General features: G+C 47.9%; 1 protein-coding gene across 1 annotated transcript in view; it reads left to right on the top strand.

The window, feature by feature from the left end:
- The window catches only part of LOC130191762 (rap guanine nucleotide exchange factor 6-like), a 61,456-nt gene extending 50,870 nt beyond the window's left edge, over positions 1–10,586 (top strand). Inside the window, exons 17-29 of the mRNA XM_056411453.1 lie at positions 234–401; positions 888–1,103; positions 1,200–1,411; positions 1,501–1,624; positions 2,134–2,157; positions 2,970–3,190; positions 4,351–4,524; positions 4,629–4,778; positions 5,375–5,476; positions 6,625–6,853; positions 7,519–8,087; positions 8,878–9,228; positions 9,562–10,586. Coding sequence (XP_056267428.1) covers positions 234–401; positions 888–1,103; positions 1,200–1,411; positions 1,501–1,624; positions 2,134–2,157; positions 2,970–3,190; positions 4,351–4,524; positions 4,629–4,778; positions 5,375–5,476; positions 6,625–6,853; positions 7,519–8,087; positions 8,878–9,228; positions 9,562–9,584 — 2,563 coding nt within the window. The 3' untranslated portion in view covers positions 9,585–10,586. The remainder of the gene's footprint in view (positions 1–233; positions 402–887; positions 1,104–1,199; positions 1,412–1,500; positions 1,625–2,133; positions 2,158–2,969; positions 3,191–4,350; positions 4,525–4,628; positions 4,779–5,374; positions 5,477–6,624; positions 6,854–7,518; positions 8,088–8,877; positions 9,229–9,561) is intronic.
- The last annotated feature ends 302 nt before the right edge of the window (positions 10,587–10,888 follow it).

Genomic DNA, 10,888 nt, shown 5'->3' with positions numbered 1-10,888 from the left:
TCACTTCATCACCAGACATGTTTCACAAATATACAACAATAAAATAAAATAGCAGAGCTATACATATTATATACGTATTACATTTAAGAATTTAAACAATAAAGAAATGAAAATGTGCAACATATTTGATTTAACTTCAGATGATGTATGTGACTTGTTTATAGACGCTGTGAAGATGTGTGTCACGTTGTGTAGTCGTCATGACGCCACAGCAGGAGGTCTCCCCCCCCCAGGTACTACCTGAAGAACAACATGGAGACGGAGACGCTGTGCTCCGACGACGACGCCCAGGAGCTGCTGAGGGAGAGTCAGATCGCCCTGCTGCAGCTCAGCACCATGGAGGTCGCCGCGCAGCTCTCCATGAGGGACTTTGAGCTGTTCAGGAACATCGAGTCCACAGAGTAGGTCTGGGGGGGAGGGACATATATAACATATATAACTTGTACGCTATTATATATATTTATCATATATTTAATATATATATATATATTATATGTATATATGTATATATATTATATATCAAAATAATATATATATGTATAATATATTTATATTATATATATTATATAATATCATACAAGTTATATATTCAATATATTATGTTATATATTTTAGAGAGATATTCTATTTTATATATATTATATATATATAGATATATTTGTTATGTATATATTATATAGAGAGATATATTATTTATATATATTATATATAACTATATAATAAATATATTATGTTATGTTTATATATATATATATTTATATATATATTCTATATAAATATATATATTATGTTATGTATATATTATATATATTGTATATAAATATATATATTATGTTATGTGTATATATTTATATATATATATTCTAACTCCCTCGTGGTGGTTCCAGGTACGTGGACGACTTGTTCAAGCTGGACTCGTCGTTGGGGAGCGGGAACCTGAAGCAGTTTGAGGAGGTGATCAACCAGGAGACCTTCTGGGTCGCCACGGAGATCCTGAAGGAGCCCAGCGCCCTGAAGAGGATGAAGACCATCAAGCACTACGTGAAGATCGCCCTGCACTGCCGGGAGTGCAAGAACTTCAACTCCATGTTCGCCATCATCAGGTGAGCCGTCAGCGCCGGACCCCACACGGCACATCGCACAAACACGCACACACGCGCTCACCTCCTCCCTCCTCGTCTCCTCCCTCCTCGCCCCAGCGGCCTGAACCTGGCGCCGGTGGCCCGGCTGCGCGGCTCGTGGGAGAAGCTGCCCAGCAAGTACGAGAAGCTGTTCGTGGACCTGCAGGACGTGTTCGACCCGTCCAGGAACATGTCCAAGTACCGCAACGCGCTGAGCAGCCAGAGCATGCAGCCGCCCATCATCCCGCTGTTCCCCGTGGTCAAGAAGGACCTCACCTTCCTGCACGAAGGTCTGCTTCACCTCCTCTCCCTCCTCCGGAGCACCCAGGAGCAGGTCTTCCTCTCACTGTGCACCTGTCTCCTCCTCCTCCTCCCTCAGGAAACGACTCCAGCATCGACGGCCTGGTGAACTTCGAGAAGCTGAGGATGATCGCCAAGGAGATCCGACACGTGGTGCGGCTGACCTCGGCCAACATGGACCCGGCCCTCATGTTCAGGCAGAGGTCGGTCCCTCGGCTTTTATGGTGCACTGTCCCTTTAAGAAGGGACGTCACACGGCTGTCTATGAAAATATGTTCATTAAGTCGGGAAAATGTCATTTTTAATACATTGTTTGTATTGGAGTAGGGGGGGGGGCGTAATTGTGGTGGGTGATGCTGAATGTGGGAGGGTGAGGGAGGGGGGGGCACCCCCCCACCAGCCCACATGGGTTCCTCAGCCTCAGAGGACCAGGTCCTCACTTTTCCCGTCCGGCCCGTGTCTCTCGTTGGTCCTCGGTTGTTGCACGATGAAACAAGGACACGAGGAAACAAGGACACGAGGACTCTACACATCGTTCTCTATGTTTGTCCTCGCGAGGCCACGCCCCTCTTCATGGTGCCATGGGGAGACGTCTCCATCTCCACTCATCCCCCTGTGTGTGGTGGCATGACCTTGACATAGTGACATAGTCATGCCCCCCCCGCCCCCTCTTGAACTTGTCACGCTTCAATCTTCCACCTCTTGCTTTCAGGAAGAAGAGGTGGAAGAGTTTAGGGTAAGTTTGACCCGGAACATTTCGGACCCCTGGACCAGCAGAGATTTACCCCGCATCCCCCCCGCCCCAACCCCCCAGCACCACCACCACCATACACTCTGCATGCCCCGCCCCCTTTTACATGCGTGTCCGCCTGTGCTTGTGTGTGATTAACCCTTCATCACCAGATCATAGTCACCTGAACCATCCCAGGTCTAACAGTGACCCCTCCGACGCCCACTTTAAGTATAGACACGCCCACTTGACATCTAGACACGCCCACTTGACTTTTTCAGCCGCCATGGACAAGAAGTCTTAAAAGTAAATAAAATAAAAGTAACATTTTATTATCCACTAGTTCCAGAAGATTATTAAACGCTCGTCACTGTCACTTTTATTTATTTTTTACCCTGCGGTCCAATCACAGCGGAGGAGAGGCGGGGCCAATCGATTCATGTCATCAGGCTCTAACAAACTAAACATCGATGTTTCAGGTCCGTCCTCGTCTCTCGTTTTTTACTTCCCGTATCATAGCAACCGAATAAATCCCTTCCGGTGGCTCCGCCCCTCCAGCGCTGCCCAGAAACCCCGAGTCCCCCTGGCGTTCAGATACCTGCATCCATAATGTTCCCATCTACAATCCTCTGGAGCATCCTCTGGTTCCCTAACCCCCCCCCCCCCCCCGCTGCCCTGCACTGTGACAGCATGGCCACATGACCACATGACCACGCCTCCCTCTCCCGGTTTGCATGGTCCCGTTGGAGGTCGTCTGGGACGAGGAAGAGTTTTTATTCTCTTCGTCCTCATGGTTGTCCCCCCCCCCTCCCCCCCAGGTCTCTGAGTCAGGGCAGCACCAACTCCAACATGCTGGACGTGCAGGGCGGCGCCCACAAGAAGCGCGTGCGCCGCAGCTCGCTGCTGAACGCCAAGAAGCTGTACGAAGACGCCCAGATGGCGCGCAAGGTGAAGCAGTACCTGAGCAACCTGACGGTGGACGAGGACGAGGAGCGCCACCAGGTGACCTCGCTGCAGTGTGAGCCGGCCTACAGCACCCGTGAGTCACCGGTGACCTTTGACCTTTGACACAAAAAAGCACGTTGAACTGGAGGAAATGTGATGCTGGAAAACCTGCAATTGTATTATTATTTGGGGGTGGCTGTAGCTCAGTGGGGTAAGAGGGCCGTCCCTCAACCGCAAGGTTGTGGGTTCGATCCCCGCTCTCCCCATTAGTTGCAAGTCGAAGTGTCCTTGAGCAAGGCACTGAACCCCCAGTTGCTTCCCGGGCGCTTCACCGCAGCCCACTGCTCCTTAATAACTAAGGATGGGTTAAATGCAGAGAACTAATTTCCCCTTGGGGATTAATAAAAGTGTATATTTATTTTTATGTATATATTATTATTGGCCTACAGTGCCACCTAGCGGCCTGGTAGAGGTACTGCAGAAGCAGATCTATTTCATTGTTTCTGTTGAGGTCTCACAATGTATTAATTATATTAAATATAATATATAACTGGAATAAACACAATTATAGCCCTGGACGAAAGTCTAGAAATAATTATATTATTTTATTAACATTATTAATAAAAATACATATTTATATAATATATATATTTAAAAAAATTATATATACAGATACAAAAATTGTTAAGATGTGATATTAATCATGTATCTATTCTATATATATATATATATATATATAAAATATATAACATATATATATATATATTGTGATTACTATCATATATATTTTTGCATTATTATCATATATATATTAGGGCTGTGAAACGATTAAAATTTTTAATCAGGTTAATCACAGGTTTCTGTGGATTAATCATGATTAATCACATATATACATTTACAGGGCTCTCAAGACAGGCAAGAGCTCCGAGAAGAGTTGTTGACGAGGGGGGGGGGGGGGTGCTAGTGACTTTTTTTCGTCCGGATGTGCGCGCACACGCCGGCATCCGAGCTCTGCGGCACGCGAGACGGAGATCGGAGTCGTGTTAACGCGACACTAGAGACAGAATGACATGCTGCTGGAGAGACGACCAACAACAGACGGATTGGAAGCTCATTCTGCGCATGCGTTAAAAAAAAAAAACTAGTTAAACCTGTAATTTAATTAACTGAGTTAACGCGTTATTTTTCACAGCACTAATATATATATATAGATAGTAATCTTATATTGACCCTCTGCTCCTCCTCCGGTCTCAGTGTCTAAGAACCTGAACGAGCGGCGCTCCACTAAGTCCGACATGTCTCCGGTGTTGCTGCGCTCGGCTCCGCTCTCGGGGAAGACCCAGAACCGGGTGTCCCAGGTCCTCCAGGTCCAGGTCCCGCTGAACCCACTACGGAAGAAGAGCACAACCAAGGACATCGGCGTCCCCAGTCAGTACTCCTGCACCCCCCCCCCTACACACCACCATCATCACCATCTTCATCATCTTCATCTTCATTTCCGTGACCTTTTTCTCCCCCCCCCCCCCCCCCAGACTCCAGCTCCCCCCAGGTGGTGAAGAAGCCTCCCTCCGCCCCCTCGGAGGAGTGGATCTCCTCCAAGAGGCCGTCTGACGACAGCGCCTCCTTGTTCTCCTCGCTGCACTCCAGCCCCGCGGCGTCTCCTCAGGGCTCCCCGCGCAAAGGTCAGAGGTCGGGGGCGACCCGTGGCTCTGGTTCATTACCGGATTTACCTGCATAACGATGAATGTGACATTACTGTTCCTCTCTTGAAGGATGTTTGGTGTCATATAGAAACATATATATAAATAAATATTTGACTCATTTGGATGTTGATTCCCATGGCAACGACTCAAACTATGTCAAGTGCCTCTTATGTAAAGTCAATTAATGATTTATTTCACACTTTTTATATATATAAATGTATATATATAATAAGTTATATATAATACATATTTTATATATATGTATAAATATTATATATTTTATATATATATATTATATATTTATAAATATATATTATATATATTATATAAAAAAAAATATATATATTTAAATTATATATTATGTATATTATATATATATTTATAATATATATATATATATTTATATATATATATTTTTTGTGTGTGTATATTTTTGTGTATTATATTTTGACAACTATTTATTTCACACTTTTTCATCCATAACTGAGATTGTTGCTTCAAGCTGAATAACGATTTGCTCCTCCCCCTCTATGCCCCTCCTCCCCCTATATGCCCCTCCCCCTTTTCTCTTCCAGGTGGGGGCGTGGCCAAGTCGCAGAACTACAGCCACACGTCGGGCTCGTCGTCGTCTCTGACCAGCGACGCCAAGGCGGCCGGCCTGCGGAGCTACGGCATAGGTGGGGCTCTCCTCCACAAGAGGGTCCTGATGATGACCAGGAGCAGGGAGGGGAGGAGTCAGGAGGAGCAGCAGGAGCAGCAGGAGGAGCAGGAGGAGCAGGAGCAGCAGAGTAGTGAAGGGCCAAAGGAGGGAGAGGAGGAGGAGGAGGCAGCAGAGAGAGGCTCGTGTCCGTCAAAGCGCAGGAGAGGGAGAGCCGGGAGGAAGAGGAGCCGCCCTCAGGCCGACCCGGGGCCCCCCAGACCCCCAGAGTCCGCCTTCAGGACCAGGATGATGTCCCCCTTCAGGGGGCGGAGGGCCGGGAGTCAGTCCAGGGAGAGCGGTGGGAGGGAGGAGGAGGAGGAGGGAGCAGGGGGCGTGTCCTCCTGCTCCACCTCCTCCCCTCAGGCAGAGCAGAGGGCCAGGAGGCCCGTCAGCCCCAACCCCTTCATGTGGCTCTGCAGGGACAGGAGCAGAGAGAGCGCCTGAGAGAGGAGGAGCAGAGGAAGGAAAGAAAGAAAGAGAAAAGAAAGGAAAGAAATAAAAGACAAGAAAAGAAAGAAAAGACACAAAGAAAAGAAAGACAAGTTACAAAAGAAACAAAGAAAATAAAAGAAAGAAAAGAAAGAAGGAAAGAAATGAGAGAAAAAGAAAGAAAGACAAGAAAGAAAGACAATGTGACTTGATCATAAAAGTTCTCTTGTGAGGAAGAGCGAGTTTATGATTTAGAAATACTTTATTTGACTCTTGTTCTCTCAACATTATTTACATGTTGTTGTTGTTTATATGATTGTTTACATATTAATAACCGTTCCTCCCAAGAAGGACGTGTTGTCAGACTTCAGTGTTATTTGTTTTGTTGGAAGCATTTTATTGTTCATTCGTTCCCCTCACAGTTCTATCGATGTATTTTTATATATATATTATATTATGTTATTTATATCACGTTAAGTGGTGGTTATGTTGAGCCGTCTGTAAGTTTCATATTTTTAAGAACGTTCTATTAAAACAAAAGGTCACGTAGAGGTCACAGTGTCTCTGTGTCCAGCCCTTCAAAATAAAAGCCCGATGCCCTCTGGGTTCAGAGGGTGATCCGCCTTCAGGCTCCTGGTCCGACGTTTATCCTCACTGATGCTTTGATGAGTAACACCCCCCCCCCCCGTTGCCCAGGTTACACCCTCCCCCACTCCAAGGCGGACCACCTGTGGGACTCGAGTCACAGCGAGGTCTCGTCCCGCTCCAGCATCTGCTCCGTGGACTTGGCTCCGCCTCCCAACGCCGACGAGCACAACGGCAGGACCGGCGCCGCCAACGCCGTCGCTACGGCAACCGCAGGCGCTCCGGTCGCCGAGAGCGGCGCGGCGACGACGCACCTGAACTCTGTCAACCACCTGACCAGGTAAACACAGTCAATGGGTTATGGGGGAGGAGGAGGAGGAGGAGGAGGAGGGGAGAGGGGGAGGGAGGAGGACAGGAAGAGAGGGAGATGAGTGGAGTAGAGGAAGGGGAGGACAGGTAGAGGAGGAGGAAGAGGAGTATTATTATATTAGAAACTACAAGAAACACACAGGTTTGTTACCTCTCCTCTCCTCTCTCCTCATCTCCTCTCTCCTCCTCATCTCCTCTCCTCTCTCCTCCCCTCATCTCCTCATCTCCTCTCCTCTTCCCTCATCTCCTCTCCTCTCTCCTCATCTCTCTCCTCATCTCCTCTCCTCTCTCCTCCCCTCATCTCCTCTCCTCTCTCCTCATCTCCTCTCCTCTCTCCTCCCCTCATCTCCTCTCTCATCTCCTCATCTCATCTCCTCTCTCATCTCTCTCCTCATCTCATCTCCTCTCTCTCCTCATCTCCTCTCCTCTCTCCTCATCTCCTCTCCTCTCTCCTCCTCTAACAACATCTCGGTTTTACACGTCATGTCTCCTCCCCCTGACTAAGGCCACGCCTCTTCCCCTCTTTATCTGGTGATGGTCTTCTGTTGGAGTCGCTGTGAGGTTGAGGATTGTTTAGCGGTCGTTTCTCTGCTTTTCCCCACTGCCCCTGAACTCCTCTCCGGTCTCCGCCCCCAGCTCGTCGTTGGCCCGGGGCTTCGTGTCGCGCGCCTTCGCCTCCTCCGCCTCCACGGAGGAGCTGACCCCGGACCACGCCTCCCTGGACAGCGGGCGCGGCAGCTGGACCTCCTGCTCCTCCAACTCCCACGACTCCTTCCAGAGCCTCCCGGCCTCCTCGTGCCGGCCCTGGGACCACGGCGTCCACGGCGTCCACGGCGGCCACGGCGTCCACGGCGGCCACGGCGTCCACGGCGTCCACGGCGTCCACGGCGTCCACGGCCACCCGGGCGCCTTCAAGCACGCGCAGCTGCCGCCGGCGGCCATCGCCGAGGCCGCGGGCCGCGAGGCGTGGGCCGCCGTGGACGCCGCCGCCGCCCGGCACCACGCCAGGAAGTCCAGCTCGGACCTGTCCAACCAATCGCGGCAGAGCTGGGCGTCGTCCGGCTCGCTGTCGGACGCCTACGAGGGGAGCTACGGGACCATCAAGAGGAGGAACGCCTCCTCGCCCGCCGAGGAGGAGGAGGCGGGGCAGAGCGCGGACCCCGCCTACAAGACGGTGACGTCGAGCACAGAGAAAGGCCTGATAGGTGAGGGGCGGGTTGCCGGTTCGATTCCCCCGTGAACGCAGCCGGAGGAGGGTGTAGATAGGGACCGCCCCCTTTGTGTTCCCTCGCTCAACAGCTGTGTTGATGGCCAACATAAGGGCGGGAAATCAAATTAAATTTCCCGCCTTTATATTTCCCGCCCTTTATTTCCCACCTTTATATTTCCCGCCTTTATATTTCCCGCCTTTATATTTCCCGCCCTTATATTTCCCGCCTTTATATTTCCCGCCTTTATCTCGTGAGTTTCACACAGATAACAAACAGTTTTTTGGGGCTTTAGAGGTAAAACAACAACATGTTTTATTGTTTTAAGGGTTAGGGTTGATCAGCTGATGGGTTGCTGCTCCCTGATTGGTTGCTGCTCCCTGATTGGTTGCTCCTCCCTGATTGGTTGCTGCTCCCTGATTGGTTGCTGCTCCCTGATTGGTTGCTGCTCCCTGATTGGTTGCTCCTCCCTGATTGGTTGCTGCTCCCTGATTGGTTGCTGCTCCCTGATTGGTTGCTGCTCCCTGATTGGTTGCTCCTCCCTGATTGGTTGCTCCGCCCTGACGTGTCATCTCATTCGTTACTTTGTTTCTTTTGGTCTCGTCACCTTTAGTCGTTTATTGTGTCGGAGAAACTTCACTTTGATTTGATTTTTTACCATCGTCATTTTTCTTTTGCTCCTCACAACTCCTCCTCCCCCCCCCCTCCCCCTTCACCTCCTTTTCGCGACTCCCTCGCATCCCTTTTCCCCCCTCCCTCTTTTCTTTTGATCTGCACCTCCATCCAGTGTATTGTGTCACGTCCCCCACCAAGGACGAGCGTTACCGAGCTGCCCCTCCCACCCCTCCAGGCTACCAGGGTCTGGCTCTGGGGGACCTGGACCTCCCCCCCCGGCCCCCCCACCTCCGGCCTCCGGACTACAGCGTGGCCCTGCAGAGGAGCAAGCTCCTGCAGAGCCCCGGGGCGGCCGGCGGGCTGGCGGAGGCTCGGAGGCTGGCCGGCAACCACCACCTCCCCCACCCCCCCCACCACCCACACCCCCACCCGGAGGCCCGGACCACCGGCTCCTCCCCCCAGGTCCACTCCAGACCGCCCAGCGTCTGCCTCCCGCCGCAGGAGCCGGCCGACAGCGAGGACGGTAGGCGTGACTCGACGTCAAAAATAAATATGAAACACGTTCACGAGCTCTGAGAACCACTTCCTGTTTCTCCTGAAGACACATTTATCTATTATTTATTTGATCTATTTTATTTGTTTTTTATTATTATTTATTATTTCACCTATTTACTTTGATATTCTTATTACCATTATTATTATTATAAATATTATTTATAATATTCAGAACTATATTATATATATATATATATTATATACATCCTGAACCATGATAATTATTATTATCTGTATATTTATTATTATTTATTTATAATTTTATTATATTTCACTCTTTTGTCTCTGTTCTCTTTTCCAGATGAGCAAGTGTCAGCGGTGTGAAGACGGCCATCTCACACACACACACACACACGCACACACACATACACACACACACACACAGACCTGTCGATCAGGCTTTGGACTGAACTAGCAGCCTGCAGAGCACATTCTCCACACACACACACGTGTGACGTCACCACGGCCCACAATGCACCTCTCCCCGGGTCACGTGACTCCTCCGCCTCCAGAGACTTCTCCCATCATCACTTCTTAAAAACTCATTTCACGAGGCGACAGGAAAATGTTTTAGATACTTTTAAAAATGAGACGACTCTTGAACAAAGCAGGAAAACAACAACAAATAGGACAACAAGGAGAACTAAAGGAACAGCAATGACTTGAGGAGTGGAATCAGACCTCCTGCTCCTCCTCTCTCTAAAGGTTTGACCAGACTGGACACGCATCATGTTTCTGCTTCTCTGAGCTTTGCAACGCTTTAATGTGAGGAGGAGGAGCAGGAGGAGGAGCAGACTAAACGGACAGAAGGCGGCGGGTATCAGACATCGTGAGAGTAGGAAACACTTTTTAGATTTTTGGGGTTCTTTGTCACTGAAGATGTTTATTTATGTTTGTCTGACTCGGGGAACTTTAGCGCCGTGCTGCCTCCTGCATGTTCTATTAATGAGCTGAAGAACACACACACACACACACACACACACAGAGGACGGTGTTTACACAGTTTGTTTACAGGTGTTTTTTTGAGCTGTGCATTTTGTCTATAGAGCAGCAGGAATACGTGTATTGATCTGTTATTTGGGGTCGGGGCTTCTTATTTAAAAGAAGGAGCAGCCAATCGTCTCCTCCCGCGTTCAGACGACGTTGTGTAGAATATTTAATATTTTGCTTGGAAGAAGAAAGGAAAAAAAGTCTGTTATGAAATCGGAGGCGAGTGTGTACATTTAGTTTATGGAAAATAATATTTTAGTGTATCTGAATATTACTGGAACCAGACGAGCTCCTGTTCACAAGGAGACTAAAAACCACGACTGCTATTATATTATATATATGTAATATATATATTTATATATATATATGTAATATAATATTTAGATATATATATGTAATATATGTATTTATAAATATTTATAAATATATTTAGATATTTATTTATAGATACATGTATTTATTTATATATATATAAATATATGCATATATATATATGTGTATATATGTATATATTTACATATATTTATATCTATATATTTATATATATTTTTAAATATTTCTTTATAAATATATTTATATATATATATATAGTTTTGTCTTTTCGCGTCATGTATAGAGAGAAGAGAGTTCCTCTATAA

The sequence above is a fragment of the Pseudoliparis swirei genome, chromosome 3 (genome assembly GCF_029220125.1).
Source record: "Pseudoliparis swirei isolate HS2019 ecotype Mariana Trench chromosome 3, NWPU_hadal_v1, whole genome shotgun sequence".
Classification (NCBI taxonomy): Eukaryota; Metazoa; Chordata; class Actinopteri; order Perciformes; family Liparidae; genus Pseudoliparis; species Pseudoliparis swirei.
Note: the sequence above shows the minus strand (reverse complement) of the source record. Positions and strands in the feature narration are given on the sequence as shown.